Raw genomic sequence first — 15,844 nt, forward strand, 5'->3', positions numbered from 1 at the left:
AAAATGTCGATAGGAATTCAGAATAACACTGTAACAAATAGAATTGGCTGTAGTGTTTTCAAGGTTGGGTGTGACAGATTAAGAACAAGGCTTTCAAATGAGTTACAATATCATTTAGGTTTAGGGTCTATTAATAGGCTTGATATTGAGATTTCAAGTGATGATATCGTACACTGTCTGGTCTGTCAGCAGATATCTCTTCTCTCCCACACACACACACACACACACACACACACACACACACATGAACAAACACAAGTCTATTTATTTCAATAGGAGTGCCACAAATTATTGGCTTGGCAGCTGGAAACTGCTCACACATGCACACGCACACACTCACTAGATCCTATCTGTGTTTTATTGCAGGTATCTGGCTGTGATAGCACACAAATGTGTGTACATGTGCACAGACATTAAATCCCATTCCTATTTCATCAAAGGTGGCTGGAAGTGATAACACACACTGACACGCCCGCACACTGAATCCCATTTGCTTATTTTTGTAGCCCGGGTAGCTGGCGATGGATAACACACACATCCACACAATAAATCTTGTTTATGTTACAGGTACCTTGCGGAAATGAGTTATGTTCACCGGGACCTGGCTGCTCGGAACATCCTGGTCAACAGTAACTTGGTGTGTAAGGTGTCTGACTTTGGATTATCCCGGTATCTGGAGGAGGACACCTCTGACCCCACCTACACCAGCTCACTGGTAAGGACTCGCACACCAAGATGAAATTGTCTCACAGGAGGCATTATCAGACTTAGTACTGTGAGATGCATGTGTAGGTGTTCATTTCCAGAGTGTAACTAAACAGCAAATGAGTTTCCATTGCTTTCTTTCCATCATTTATCTTCCTCTCTCTTCTTGCCTCTTCTCTTCATTTTCTCTCAGGGTGGTAAAATCCCAGTCCGGTGGACGGCTCCAGAGGCCATCGCCTACAGGAAGTTTACGTCGGCCTCAGATGTCTGGAGTTATGGCATCGTGACCTGGGAGGTGATGTCATATGGAGAGAGGCCTTACTGGGACATGAGCAACCAAGATGTGAGTCACTGCGTGTGTGTGTGTTTGTGTGTGTGTGTGTGTGTAAGAGAGAGACAGACAGACAGACAGACAGACAGACAGATGGACACAGAGGGAGGGAAGGGGAGAGAATGGGAAAGAGAGTCTTTGTCTTGTTTTCTTCTGTTCTCATTGATTTCGAAAACTGTCTTGGAATGTATACGTTTACCCTTTTTTGTCACACGCTGCCTTTCTAGTGTGTGTGTGTGTGTGTGTGTGTGTGTGGGTGGGTATGGGTTGGGGGTGTGCATGTTCGTTTTCTCTGCCGTCTCTCACAGCGGGTGTCTGCAGTTCTTGGAAAAACACTGAAAATAAGGGCATCAATTTAAGTGTCACAGAAATGTTTGTTTCCTGGATCATCAGACCAAAAGGCATCAGGATTTTGGTTTTGCAGCTGATCTTTTCTTCAGGGAATATCTCATTGTCTTGACAACTTTATTCCAATTAACTTCACAGTATGATCAATTTGCTGCAGCATTTTGATACCTTTTTATTTCTTTTTGCTGGCATCTCAATGATGTTACTTAGTGGTTTGAGGTTTCATTCATCCCTGTGCGGTTTGGGCTAGAAATGATTGGCATTTATTTTCTTTTTAAAGTGTTCACTTCTCTGCTATTGTTGAGTTAAACTGTGTCGTAAAAAACACTCTCATCCTTTCTTTTGGCTGAGTATTCAATTTTACTGTTAAGCCTAAGGGAGACCACGCACCGTACATGTAAAAGGAGGTTCCAGAAGATCGGATTGCTGACATTTTTATTTTTAGGTTTCTATTCCGAGAAGAAATGTGATACTCAGATTATAGTTAGTTTTGGCACTAAAACCCACTTCAAAGCAATGAGGCTCTAAATCTCAATCCTTGCTTTCTGAAACTATATATATATATATATACAGTATATATATATATATAATAGCTCTGACACAGAGGAACCAGGGAATTTTACAAGCCTCCAGTTTGTCTTGAATTTAAACTTGAAAATGAATTTTGTTGCTTCAGAAAATCTTCCAAATCATTGCTGAGTGCCTCAGTCGTGCTTATCACCTGGAAAATATTCGGAATAACTTTCTAGTAGGAATTATTTATAGCCATCATTTAACTTTCCCAAAAAAGTAACATTTTCAGACACACAGCTCCACTCCAGCAATGTTTAACCTGCTTCAGACCTCATTAACTTAGACTATATGGGAAGTTTCCTCTTTCTGGTTACCTGTCCGATGGATGAGGAGGTAATCAGTAGCGAGATGTCTTTCTAACTGTAAGACAGACACACATTTTTAACTGATAGAAATAAATTATTCCCCCATTTTTGTCAGCAGAAAACCATTTCCCTGCATTAGCATCTACATCACTTAAACCGTCTCTTTTTCCCGTTATTTCACACTTTCTCCCCTCTCTCTTGGCTCCCCCCTGCTGTCTCTCCTCACCTCCTCCCTTGCAGCCTCACCCCTCGTTCTCCTGCGGTTGCTCCTCCGAAATGGAAGCCGTCTCTGCAGCGGTAATGACAGAGAGTCAGTCTAATGACAGAGACGGTGTTATAATGGCACACACAGTATATAATAATGGGGAAAGTGTGTGTTACCACTATAGCTAACGAGGGTCTGCTGGGGCATTAACTATGCATGAACCTCACACCCTAAACTCACACATGCTATACACATGAAGCCGAACCACACACATGCAGGCAGACATGCATGAAGGCACATACACACTTCAAAGAACGGTGAGATTGTCAGCAGAAGCCACCACAGGTGCTGTGTTCGACATGAATTAATCATGAAAGAGACCTGTGATGTTTTACTACACTCGCTGCTATTTTTGATTGACAGCGGTGCTTAGAGAGAATTTATGCGGCACAAAGCCTGAGAAGTGTGTCGGGGTCAAGTAGAGTTCACTCAGCGAGCAGACAAATCCCCGGCGCTGAATTTAGTCGAAGCTTCGCATTCCCTCAGCTTACTGTTAGGTAGGCTTACAAGTACACTGACACGGGCTGGTAACTTTAAATTTACGGGGAGTGCGGGAAGTATTATTTCAAGGAATTTAACGGCCCATCTGCTTTGTTAAAGGCAGAATCTGTCTTTACAAACGCAGCAGCAGCACTCGAAACTAAAGTCACAGTCTGAAGCGAGGTGTGGACCCAAAAAGGCAACATAGAGAGAGCACTGCTTCAGATCAGTTAAATAGGGAATAATGAGCATGTGTGCATGTGATGGAGAAACACACTGGGGACAACTAAGGGAATGGCAGGGTAGTGACCGGCAGACAGAAAACATTCAAATAAGATGTAGGAAAGCCAGAATGTGTTGACCTTAAACTCATTTTCCTATAACTCCTGGCTTATCTGACTGTGACGGCAACATTTATTTAAAGAAATAGTTTAACGCTTTGGGAAATAAGCTTATTTGCTTTCTTGCTGCACACAAAGACTTCAAACGTAACAAAAGCTGTCTCCCAACACCTCTAAAGATAAAAAAAAAAAAAAAGTCAACACATTATATCTCTTTGGTTAATACGTACAACAACTGAAGTGTAAAAGGTAAATGGGGGTTTGTGAGTGTGACTATTTTTTGGCTGGGTTCAGGCTGCTGCTGTTAGCTTCATATTTACTGTACACCGAGCGCAATCAGTCGTGTCTCATCTCACTCTAGCCAAGAAAGCAAATAAGCAAATAATCCAAACATGTCGAACATTTCCTTCGAACATAAATGAATGGTTTGAATAGTACTTTCGAAAGTGTTTCCCCATACTACACATATCATGATTACAATCGAAGGAAACTGATGTTGCCACGTCTCTCGCTTCCAGACAGTTGTCATTACAAAAGTGTTGCAGCCCCCCTGTTTCCTGATGCTATGAAAGGGTTTGTTTACATGAAAAATATGCATTGGGCCTCTAAAGGATAGAGTGTGGAGGGCAAGAAGAAAGATGAAAGATAAATATTATCTGAAGTCTTTACAAAGACAGAAGAAGTTAAAAGCAAGGCAATCGGGTTACACAACAATGTGAGTTTGACACATTACAACTATCATAATTAGAGTTTGGGTGACATTTAAGAAGAATATTCACACATTCCTGGCACAGCTGACTAATTTGAGATAATGATCACAGAACTTTCTCCTTTCCTTAATTTTTTTCTTTTCTTTTGTTGTTGTGTGGCGAGGCAGCTCGTTACTCTTTCAGTCAAAGGAGTTTTTGAATGCTGTGATGTTCCGGATGATTACATTCTGCACTCAAAGGCATGCTGGCGTATTTAGCACAACCTCTCTGCAATACAATTGTTCAGCCGAAAAGTTTTCACAGAAAAGCCTTGACAGATGCTTATCATTCTCAATATCTGCGTTGGCATAATGAAATCAAAAGCTCCTCGGTGTAAAACTACCTGCCTCGACATCAGAGACGGCAGCAGGCGTCACCGCTGCTTAGCGATGAATATCTGGATATACTGTGCGACCGCACGCTGTGTCAGGATGGAGTTCTCAAATGGTAATTGAATCCTCTTAACTAATCCAAGTTTTCTTCTTTTTTTTTTGTAGTTTTAATTAAAGCTGAAGGAGGCAGGATTCTTCTGTAAAGATACACCTTCCAACATCACAAAGGAGTTATAACAGAGAAGACTGAACTCTTCTCTGCCAACAGGAAGTCACAAATCAAAATTTGAGAGAGAGATATAGTGTCCCCGAAAACAGCAGCGAGACAGCAGGTCTCTACTTCTTCATCTTTCTGCCTCTTTCATCCGTCTGATATCCTCAGCATCATAGACCAGCACCATGCTGAGTGCAATTTACTGATGTCTGATCACAAATAACACATTTCTTTCAAAAACATTTCTTCCACTAGTCATTGGACATCTCACATTTTCCAGTTCTCATTCTTTATCCAATGCATGTCAATCCTTATCTTTTTTCTTTCTGCAAATCTATTTTTGACAACGTATCTTGCATGAAGTTGTAGTAATGAATGTGTTAATAAACAGTTTTTGTATTTACACATCCAGCAGCTACAAAGAAACAACTAGCTTTTTATTTAGAGTCATATATCTGGTGACCTGCAAAGTACCAATGAGAGCGGTGAGACTGAACCAAAACACTTCAGTTGCGGGTTGTAAAACCAAAATAAATGAGCTGAGAGTCGGCTATTAATTCTCTGTGGGTTTGTCTCTTGCTTCTGCTCCCTTCCTTCCCTCTCTCGCTGTGTCCCAGGTGATTAATGCCATCGAGCAGGACTTCAGGCTGCCAGCTCCCATGGACTGTCCGGTAGTGCTGCACCAGCTGATGCTGGACTGCTGGCAGAAAGACAGGAACGCACGGCCCAAATTCGCCGATATTGTCAGCATGTTGGACAAAATGATACGCAACCCTGCATCTCTCAAAGCCGGCACCAACATCGTCGCCCCCGGGTGAGGACAGATACAAATTTACATACACAAACTCTCTTTTTGAACACCTCCTTGTCTCTCCTATAATCTCTACTTTCTGCAGTCCTTCCCATCATCCCTTGTTAGACCGTGGGGCTCCAGACTTGAGCAGGGTGAGCTCTGTGGAAGACTGGCTGGCTGCGTTGAAGATGACCCAGTATCGAGACTCCTTCCTGGGCTCAGGCTTCACTTCTTTGCCGCTCGTCACACAAATCACAGCCGAGTAAGTCCACCCATTTAACTGCCTCTCCGTTTTTTGTGTGTCTGTCTCTACCTTCCTCGGTGGTCAGTGTCTTGTTAGTTCTTTTTATCATGATATGACAATCACAAAACACTAAAACAACTCTGTCAAATAAACTGTAATTGCTGTAAAGGATTTGAACCAGTGAAAATAATAAGAATCTATGTGTGATGCTGTTGTTTCTTTAAAGCTTTCATGCAGCTATTTCCCATACCAGGCATACCTAGTGTTTCTGCTCGTGGTTTGTTCTCTCTTTTACTCTAATGACTGTGTTTTAATCAGAATTTCACTCCTTTCACCATATGCCATTGTGATAAATTCTAAGAGTTTATCTTTATTTCCTTCGTATAATGCACAGTGGAATGAATTTGGTTGTTAGCTATTCAAAGAATTGTAGATTCTTGCTTTTCCTGCCTAAACAAGCCTGTATAGGAGGCAAATTAGCACCTCTCCTTCTGTCTGAGAGCTACACGGTGTGGCTCCTGCTCCTGCCATTATCCTTGGATGAGGCACCAACCTCAGAACTGGAGTTGGTCCCTGTGCACGTCACTGTGGGTCAAACATATAGGATCATTTTCCACACAGGGATTAATTAAGTATGTTTTAACATAGAGCCAGTGTTGAGACAGCAGATATAGAGCCACACAGAATTGGCTATGAGCCACTGAACTGTATTCAAAAGGCTTTCAATGGATGAGACACGACTATGCAGGGGGGGGGGAAATGGACGCTGCACCTTTCTGATTTATTTTTCCTGAAAATAGACTAAGCATTGAAAGACAAATTAATGATGTGTTGTTTAATTATATTTTAAAATACAGGCCCATTTTAGATCCTATGCTTATATAGGCTGGATAGGTTTGTTTTTCATAGTGGTTAAAAGCAAATTCAGTAAAATAATAGAAATTTAAATAGGAAAAAATAAGACATTTCTTTGCTCTTTTTAATCCTTGAAGCAGTTTATTTACAAATAAATCTCTACATTAAAAAGCTAAGACAGAACTATGCGAAATATTCCATAATGTTTTTATTTTCTCTCCAGAAAATGTGAGTTAAGCGTAGGTTACTACTGAGTCATTATTTAATCAAACCAAACACAGTCCTTACCCAGCATGTGCTCTCTGTGCTAATTTAAAGCACAGGTACCTCTTTGATTCCAATTCAAGCACCACTCATGATGACTGTAGTAGAGATTTACTGGAGTCACATACCACCTCTAAAAGTAGCCATGTTTGTGATGATCAAGCAACCTTATATCTGTGCCTCTTTCTGTGTTTTTCCAGAGATCTTCAGAGGATTGGAGTGTCTCTAGCTGGACACCAGAAGAAAATCCTGACCAGTGTTCAATCGATGAGGCACAACATCGATGACCAGTCTCCGACTGAATCTGTGTAACCACAGAGGGGAGTGACACAGTATGAAATATTTGACAAGTGTACAGTCCGAACGAGCAGGCTGTCACCTTTACACTTCTGTTTTACCCTCATACACCTTAACAATGTGCCGCTCTTGGAGATCTAAACCACCGTGTTTTAAACAATCGCTGTAGCCATTTGTGTGTCTGCGTGGCCTCAGCAGTCACCGGGTCATCCTTCAGTCATTGGACAGACTTCTTTCACAACATTTAGCAAATTGATTTGAACTAAATGCCTCTTGGAGGGAATTCAATGCAGAGTTCGTGCATGAGGAATAACAAGGCAGACATGATGTGTCTGGTCTTACAATCCCTCTCCCCTAAAATCTCCCCGCAAGATAACGTCCATCTTTGAATTCGACAGACCAGTTTTCACCAGCTTGACTGTTTGATTCAACAGCCTGGTTTTTAGTTAAGGATAAATCACACAAACATGCTACTGTGAAGAGGAAACTGACTGAACAGACAGTTATATGAAGGGACACAAACTGGACTACAAGCTCGACAAAAGGTGATTTAAAACCGTGATTCTGGAGACCCATCGCAGGCTTTGCTGTTATCTCCGGTATGTTTTTGTTGAGACTGAATTGCTAACATCTGAATCCAGATAAGAGCCAACAGTTAAATGGGACTTTGTGAATCCATCTTCATATTGAAGAGTCTGTACATATTATGATATGGGATGTTTATTTCCTATTTGCTTTCACTTTTTGCCAACAACGTCGGACATGTTAATTGCCACTGGAGTATTGTGTGAGTTCTCTATGATTATCTTCCTCTGATTCATCACTGGAGCAAACTTTTAAGTGCTGTGGACTGCAGACAAAATAGATAGAAACAAATAGGTTTAATAGTACTATTTTTTTGTACTTTCCATGCAACAAAAGGAAAAGATAAACTCCTCCATGCAGAGAGCTGGAAAAGCTTGGCCTACTTAAAATACTTAATTCAGATGTTACTCATAATGGATGGAGTTTAACAATCAGAGTAAAGGCAATTACAGACCAGGAAGCGGAAGCAAAATCAGATAAAGGTATATGAAACCATTGCAGTGTAATAAGTCTTTTTTTCCAAGTTATAAAGCAGCTGCAGACATGAAAGTAAGGAGGAAAAAGGAAAAACATGTTAAGAGAATGTAGATAGTGAGTCGTTACTAGCTGCTGAGAGGCAAATGTTGTGAACACACGAAGGCAGAAAAAGGTATACTCATCCAATGTTCTTGTGATTTGGCTGCAAATCCTAAAGCTGACTGCCAGTCAGGCATTAATACAACGCATGAACAAACCAGCAATCCAATGCTCGTGTTCTGTGTCCACGCATGAAACAAATCTCATTTCTGTCAAAACTGTATGGCTGCCCTCCAGATGTTAATCACTCTACAGGCAGGCGGGCAGGGGCCTTTGTATCAATTCAATTTTGTATTCATTGGCTGCTGAATATGTCATCGTTCTCGGAGTCTGTTTTGACAGACGCGTCTCCTCCCGATTGACATCAGTGATTAACACTGTTGTCAGTTTGCAGATGGAATGACATGAAGTGACCTATCCACGTTCGCACATCTGTGGAGAGCAACCTTTTCAATGGGGTGCTTACGCAACACCCATTTACAAGCAACAAAGACTGATTTCTCAGACATGGCAGAGACATTATCTAACAAGCAAAGATAGGGAAATACAAAATGCTGGCGGTGGGGGGGGGGGGGGTCTCACTCTGATCTTACTCTGGGGGGCACACTGGTGGAGAAGCGCTGAGAGATCTCTTTTATCTCAGCGCCGGGCTGATTACCAGTTGTGAAACAACAGCAGGCCCGCTCTGCCTTTAGCCCAAACCTTTGGTCATGCGTGTGCCCCCACATGCCAAGGATTACCAGTCTGCAGCCCTGCATTGTATTTCGTGATTTTATTTGTCACCCCCGTGGAGCCGTGCTCACAATAACAGAAGCGACAGTATTTAGTTGTTTGCTTTCAACACGTTTTACTGCTGGCATGTCCTACAGGACATTTGTCTCGCACCACTGCTCTCCACTGCTGGGATGGCCCAAACTCTTTTATTTATGAACGTTGTGATATTGAGAAAAACCTCCAAACATTTCATTTTTTTTCCACTGTTTTGTAAAAACTGGCCGGAATTGCATTTGTTGCCCGGGAACGATAGCTTATTGAACCTTTTTTCAGAGAGTATTGAGATCAACTGGGGTGGCGTAAGTGGTTTAGAGGCATAATTCGTTGTAAATAGATGTCTGTGGAAAAAATGTTTCAGCGCTGGCTCGGGGGTTTTTAACAAAGAGTGAGACAACGTGTGCGCCTAAAAGCTCATATTGAACGCCATCTAATAAATATGTCATGCAGGTAAAAAAAAAAAAAAAAGCGATCAACCCAGAGAGGCTTCTTAATACATTACGTAACTTGAAGCTACATATGATGTGTCAATACTTTGCTTCATGTTGTTTTTCTTCTTTCTAACGAGATTAGATGTGAGCTACAAGATGTGAGCTTTCGGAGGCTTTTTACGTCTTCCCGTGTCAGTGTTTGTGAAAAGACAATGAAGGACGTCTTGTATTTATACTATGACGCATCGGTTTGAGCAGAAATATACACCACAGAGAGGATATCTCAGGAACACGACTGATGTGAGTGAAGTCCACATTGCTGCATAAAATGGGGTCGTTTATTGTTTAATCGTGCACTACATGAAAAGGTTAATACAAGATGAAGTGCTTTAAGAGTTCATGGAGAAAACTGCGTTTGATGTTAGTTTTCTGAACTGCTTATTAAAAGTAAAATCCACCCAGAATCAAGCCCCTAAAAGAGGGGAACATTTGACTAAATCCTTTGAGAGGTTTCTATTTGTGTGTGTGGACAAGACACTTACACAAAGAAACAAAGAGATACACTGTTGGGCAATGCACATTAGTTAGAGTTAATACACTTTCTGATTATGTCAGTGCTGAATCTCTGGGCACATTTTCTAGTTCAAGGCTAAATTAGATTATTTTTATCCTTTTTATTGCAAGTAAGACGTTTTGACATTATGCTTTTAAAATGTTTCACATTTTGCTTTTTTTTTTGTTAAATAACAAATAACCAAGCTTCCAGTGAAAGTCCATTCTTTGCTATTTTTTAAAAACTATTTTACACACATATCTTGCGCTAATTTACTGCAGATTTTTTTTAAATCCAATATTTACCTAAGACATTAGCTGTGTCCTAATTCCATACTACAGTACATACTGAAATCTTAGCAGGTTTTTCTATAGATGGAGTAGTGCAGTCACACTGAAAACGTGTATTAACTCAAAAAAAGACCTTGATTTGTGAGCTGTTAATGGATATTTGACATTTGAAAGTTGCAGTTTTACTGGCATGCATCTATTTAGTGTTGCTCACCAAAACCTATTGTTTAAATCCTTGATTTCTAACAAGCATGTTGAAAGTAATTCTTTCCTTATAAAACACAGTAGGTTTGTTTGTTTGTTTACTTGCCACGCAGTCTTCTTCTACTACTTCTTCTTCTTCTTCTTCACCTTTTGCTGGTGTATTAATGTGAACCCATTAGAACGAATGTGAATCACGTCACCCATGTATGTGAAGAAAGAACCACCACTCATACACACATAAATCCATAGTGCTACGAGTGGTTTTTGACCACCGATGTGATTCAAGACACTTTAAATTGCACTGATCACAATCTGTTTTGGTTTTACTGGGCTACTTGCAGATCAACTGGCCTCCTCCAGTCAAGAAGGAGGTGGTAACGAAGCTGAAGCTGTTTCGTAACTGCCAACAGCTAAGAAGAACTTTTGCACTTCAGCCAGTTAGTTACAACAACAACAGTTAAGCTGGTGTTAGCTAACAACCATCCAAAACCTAATGAGTGAGACAACCTCCTTCTCCCAGAGTTGGTTTGAACAATCTCATTCCAATCTTTCTTAGATGGTTCTCGGTCGCATTTCCACTCAGCTCTTTTTGAGATCGGACACAGCGGTGGAACTTGGGTCATTGTCTTTTGGAAAAATGAATAAGCCTTTAACTTGCAAACCAGAGGCACCGAAATTGCTCCTCCCACTTCACATCCCGATATAGTATCGGTTTGGGACACAGCTACTGCATTGTTTTAGGTGGGTTACTCCTTTTAAAGGAAAGATCCACCTATGAATATCCTTTAAGGTTTCTCTATTTGTAGTACGTGGTGTTCATTAGGACATTTTGTTATGATGTGTTGCATGTTACTTTAGTGTTGTGTGGGAACTTGCTGCTCTGAAAAAAGGTTGGCCTATATATCTGTGACCACAGTCTCTCTTCTCTGCAAAAACTCATGCATTCTAGTCTGCTGGGATTACTGTCAATGGGGACGACTATGATGAATTCCTTATTGTTGAATGCGGTGCAAATGGCAGCTGCACACAAAAGCCCTCGCTCGGGACTGACACCAAAACCTGCAGATTTAGTGCAGATGTGTTAGATAGAGAACTCCATTCAGACTCCACTGTAACTGTGATGAAAATATATCAACATGATGTCCCATTTTCTTTGGCCAATCAACCACTCTAACGGGATAAATATACCAATATACAACGAAATAGGCCCAGAAATGAAAGGTGCGTCTCCAGAAGGACCTGTACCTGCTTTAGGGTGGATTTATCTTTTAATTGCAGTTTCTCTTTTCTGAAAGCTGGACGGACTCAGCTGCTTCTCTCTTTTCCCGTTTCTCTGGTTTAATAGATACTGTAGGTGAGGTTGGAGATGAGAGGAGAAAAAGTGAAAGGGAATAGGTAATAGAAGGAGCCAGAGGAGAAGGAAAGAAGAGAGAAAAACGGAGGGGGGGATGGGCGAGAGGCAAAGCTTGACACTGGTGTTTGAATAAAAATGAGCCTGGGTGTGGAGAGATTACTCTTTCTCTTTTTGTCTCCCTCTCTCTCCCTACTCTACCCCGGCTGTCCTCTTTCTTCTCCTAATGCCCACAACCTCTCTGTACAACTCAATCTGCTTCCAGTCTGCATCTCCACAGTTTCAAAGGCAAGCAAGTTCAGCACTCATTTTATTCCTAGATAAACTATTCACAAACATTTTAATATTTTAACTTTTAAGGATGTATTGGCAAAGTAACACTTTTACACACACAAAAGAAAAACCTGCAGTGTGTTGTTGTTGGTTTTCAGAAGCAATTATCATGAAACTATGAAAGTAAAGGTTTTTTTCTACCCAGAAATGAAGGGTATGTCGTCTCATTTTAGCCTTCGATCCATGTGTTTAGACATGTTTCATCAAACTAACCTGAACTACAACAGTCTGGCTGTAAACGCTCTCTGGTAATGCACAAAAGTCTTCTTTTGCCTCCTTTTTAATTATTACATTTCTATTTATTTTATTTTATATTGCTTGCCATTTTTTCAATATGTATGTAATGTATATTGGTTTCTCTTGAAAAAAAAAAAACAGCTCAGTAATCAGCTGTAGTCTGCCTTTCTCTGTTTACCTACAATACTGTTCTAGGTGTTACTGCTCATATAGTCAGAACATCCCACTGTAATGTATTATAATGCTGTAATATAATGTGAGTATGCGCACGCCTGTGCATCTTTTGTGTGTGTGTGTGCGCGTGTGTGTGTGTGTAATATAATGTGTGTGTGCTGTTCAGTGTGCAGTTAAATGTTTGTACATCGTGCGTGTGTGAATTTGTAGCTGTTAACTTTCTGAGTCTTACATTTACAATGCACTGTTTGTCAATAAAGAAGACAAATCAATCACATTGATCAGCTTTGGTATTTAAGTGTTTATGCTATAAGGTAAGATAACCGGCTGCTTTGGTAGCTTCACATTTACCGTTCAGAAAAGAGAGACATATCGATCATCGAACTCTCAGCAGGAAATCGGATAAACATATTTCCCGAAGGGTCAAACTATTTCTTTAACAACTTATAAGACAAACTTAACATTGTTTAATCACCTTGATTAGATGACATTTCATAATGATGCATTACTTCCGTTTGTTAGCTGTAAAACACGATTAAAGTCAAGAGTAAATTGAAGAGATCAAATCCCCGATCCAATCATCTTACGTGTGATTACGTAAACTGGTATCAACTAATTTCAACCAACAATATCATGACATCCATCTATCAATTCATCTGCAACTTTTAGCAACAAGAGAAGTGTGTGTGGAGTCTCGGTCCTCTGTCGCTCCGTATTGCGCTTCATTTTGAACCCGCCCACATTCTGTTTCACTGGGGAATACGTCGCGGTACAGAAGCTAAAGACGCTCTATAAAAACCTAAAATACAATGGATTTGTATCTGCTCTACAGATTATCAGTTTGTTTTCTTTAGCAGCACTTCCCTTGCAAATCCCAAATATCAGATTCCTGTTTTTGGAGTTTAATAGTTCTTAAGCAGTCTATCAGTGTGTTAGACACTTACACATTTAACTGGGTGTGTCAGATTGTTAATAATTTGAATAATGCATAATAATAATAAGGGCAATTCAATATTTTTTGCTTGATGTTCTCTTCTGGAGGCAACATTCACATTCATACCTTACACACTATGCAATAAATTCCTTCGTAGATTATAGAAGACAACTGCATTCTGAAAAGTAATAAAAAAGGTAATAAAACTCTGTGATGAGTTCCGCTTGTATGCCAGAAGACTAAATTAATCATTGATGGGAGTGTGAGTCAGTTTTTTAAATGTGCGAGTCTCGTGTTTTTGACTGTAACTCTTTCTTTATAAATGGCAAAGTTTACAACCTGAGAGGACGACTTTGAATGATCCACTGTAGTTCTTCAGAGCGCTATCGAGGCGTTCAACACAGCTGAGCTGACAAAAGATTTACAAAAGCTCAAAAACCCACGAGGCGGGCTAAATTGAATCACATTTAAAGTTAGATTCACTTATAAAAGAAAGCCATTACCTGACTGTGGAGTCTGCTGCGGTGTATTATTCAGAGCAGTGAGAGCCCCATCAATTCATACCAAACAGATTAACAGCACAGGAACTATTGCAAATTGCTAATGAGTGCCATAAATACACGTTAGGAGCGCAATTGACATAAAACCGTTAACTGTAGCTAAGTGACAGGAAATTAAATTTGATTACAATAAAATGTGGCCTGTGAGTTAAAAGTATTAAATACATTTATTTCACTGAAGCACTGAATTGAAAATGCAAGTCAAACACCCATACAGCTAATCAGCGACATCATATGAACCTGCCCTCTAAAACAACCATTTAAAAAACAACTCATAAATGCTTTAACTGATCTGCCACCTGTGATTAAAGGATAAGACACTGTCAACAAATCTCAGGAACAGATCAAAACCAACAATTAACAGCTTTTTTCTTCTATGAAAAGCTAAAAGAATGAGACAGACCATTGCACTTGGCGACACTATCCTTTCTTACCGTGGACATGGGCGCTGTGGTTTATTTTGAGTCGAATACACCAACCTGCTGCCCTAAATACTCACTAGAGCATGCTGTCGATTTTTGTATTAATCCGCAGCTGAAAATAGTCCCCAACAAATAATAATGAATAATTTAGACCTCTGTGGTTAAAGGAAACCAATGTCTACCGCTTTTAAGAGACAGGACGCAAACAGCTGTTTTAAGCTTGCATTGATGAAATTCAAAACTTAATCCAGAGTTACATCTTCATTTATTCTTCACATATTTGCAGCCTGTGTCTCTTTGGCTTCTTTAGTTTAGAAAAAGCGGCCCAGAGCTCATATTTTATGGATGATACTGTGCGTGTTGCCGCAACACTCGAGGGTTAATAGCTTTCAGTAGTAACAACCAAAGTCTGGTCAGGCAATGTAAGAGGGGGGCACAACCACCGGGCGTGGTGGCATGACTTCATCGCCGGTGGAAAGAATGGGTGACAGAAGGAGGTGAAGAGACAGAAGATGGAGGAGGGAGGGGAATGTGTGTGTGTGACATAGAGTGAGTCATCTTCACACAACCTCACTAACACATTTCTGTCTTTTTCTCCTCCCCCAACAGCCCCCTGGATACATAATTGACTCTCTCTTACCCCACACCGGTCCACTGGTGTGGGGCATTCTGCTCTCCCGACTTTGTTCCTGGAGATGAGACAACGTGATTCTTTCTCTTCCTCTCTGGCTCCGTTTCTCTCTCTCTTTCCATTCGCCTCTATCTTTCCCTCACAGAGCTCTCTGCAGGAAAACGATGAATAGTGAGCGCATTTCTTTTCTTTTTTTAAAGGGAATGAATGGTTATCTATTATTGAGCAGCAGTCAGCAGCAGCTATCTCTAACTAGGCTGCTAAAATAAATATGACACAGCACTGGAGAGATTTGCACAGATCTGAACTGAGCCCTCTCGTGCTCTTGAGTTACACGTGAGTTACACAGCAAAGCAAAAGCAAAACCCGAGCAAGACAATAGCTCAAAGCAACTAAATCAAATGTTTGTGTGTGTGGCAACATTAAAAATGGAGAAAATAAAGACATGTTTTGCTTGTCTTTGGATACAACTCTCTTGCTGAGTGAGTGAACGGGACTCTGGTAACACCATTGTGAATCTGTTTCAGGTGGTTTTGCTTCTCTTTCTTTAGATTTACATGTCGATGCAGTATTTCACTTGAACTGGACTTATCCTAAATCCACTGTGTCTATTTCACCTAACTCCTCCAGTCATTTTAGACCCTGTCCCCCACTTGTCCTGCAATTGCTTACAATGAGCTTCCTGTCGTCATTCAC

General features: G+C 40.6%; 1 protein-coding gene across 1 annotated transcript in view; it reads left to right on the forward strand.

Moving 5' to 3' along the window:
- Positions 1-7,111, forward strand: part of LOC142946834 (ephrin type-B receptor 1-like) — a 72,302-nt gene extending 65,191 nt beyond the window's left edge. The window contains exons 16-20 of the mRNA XM_076088411.1: positions 568-715; positions 899-1,048; positions 5,261-5,457; positions 5,540-5,698; positions 7,000-7,111. Coding sequence (XP_075944526.1) covers positions 568-715; positions 899-1,048; positions 5,261-5,457; positions 5,540-5,698; positions 7,000-7,111 — 766 coding nt within the window. The remainder of the gene's footprint in view (positions 1-567; positions 716-898; positions 1,049-5,260; positions 5,458-5,539; positions 5,699-6,999) is intronic.
- Positions 7,112-15,844: the final 8,733 nt, after the last annotated feature.

Source organism: Anarhichas minor, unplaced genomic scaffold (genome assembly GCF_050575085.1).
Source record: "Anarhichas minor isolate MPS153535 unplaced genomic scaffold, ASM5057508v1 ptg000010l, whole genome shotgun sequence".
NCBI classification, from domain to species: Eukaryota; Metazoa; Chordata; class Actinopteri; order Perciformes; family Anarhichadidae; genus Anarhichas; species Anarhichas minor.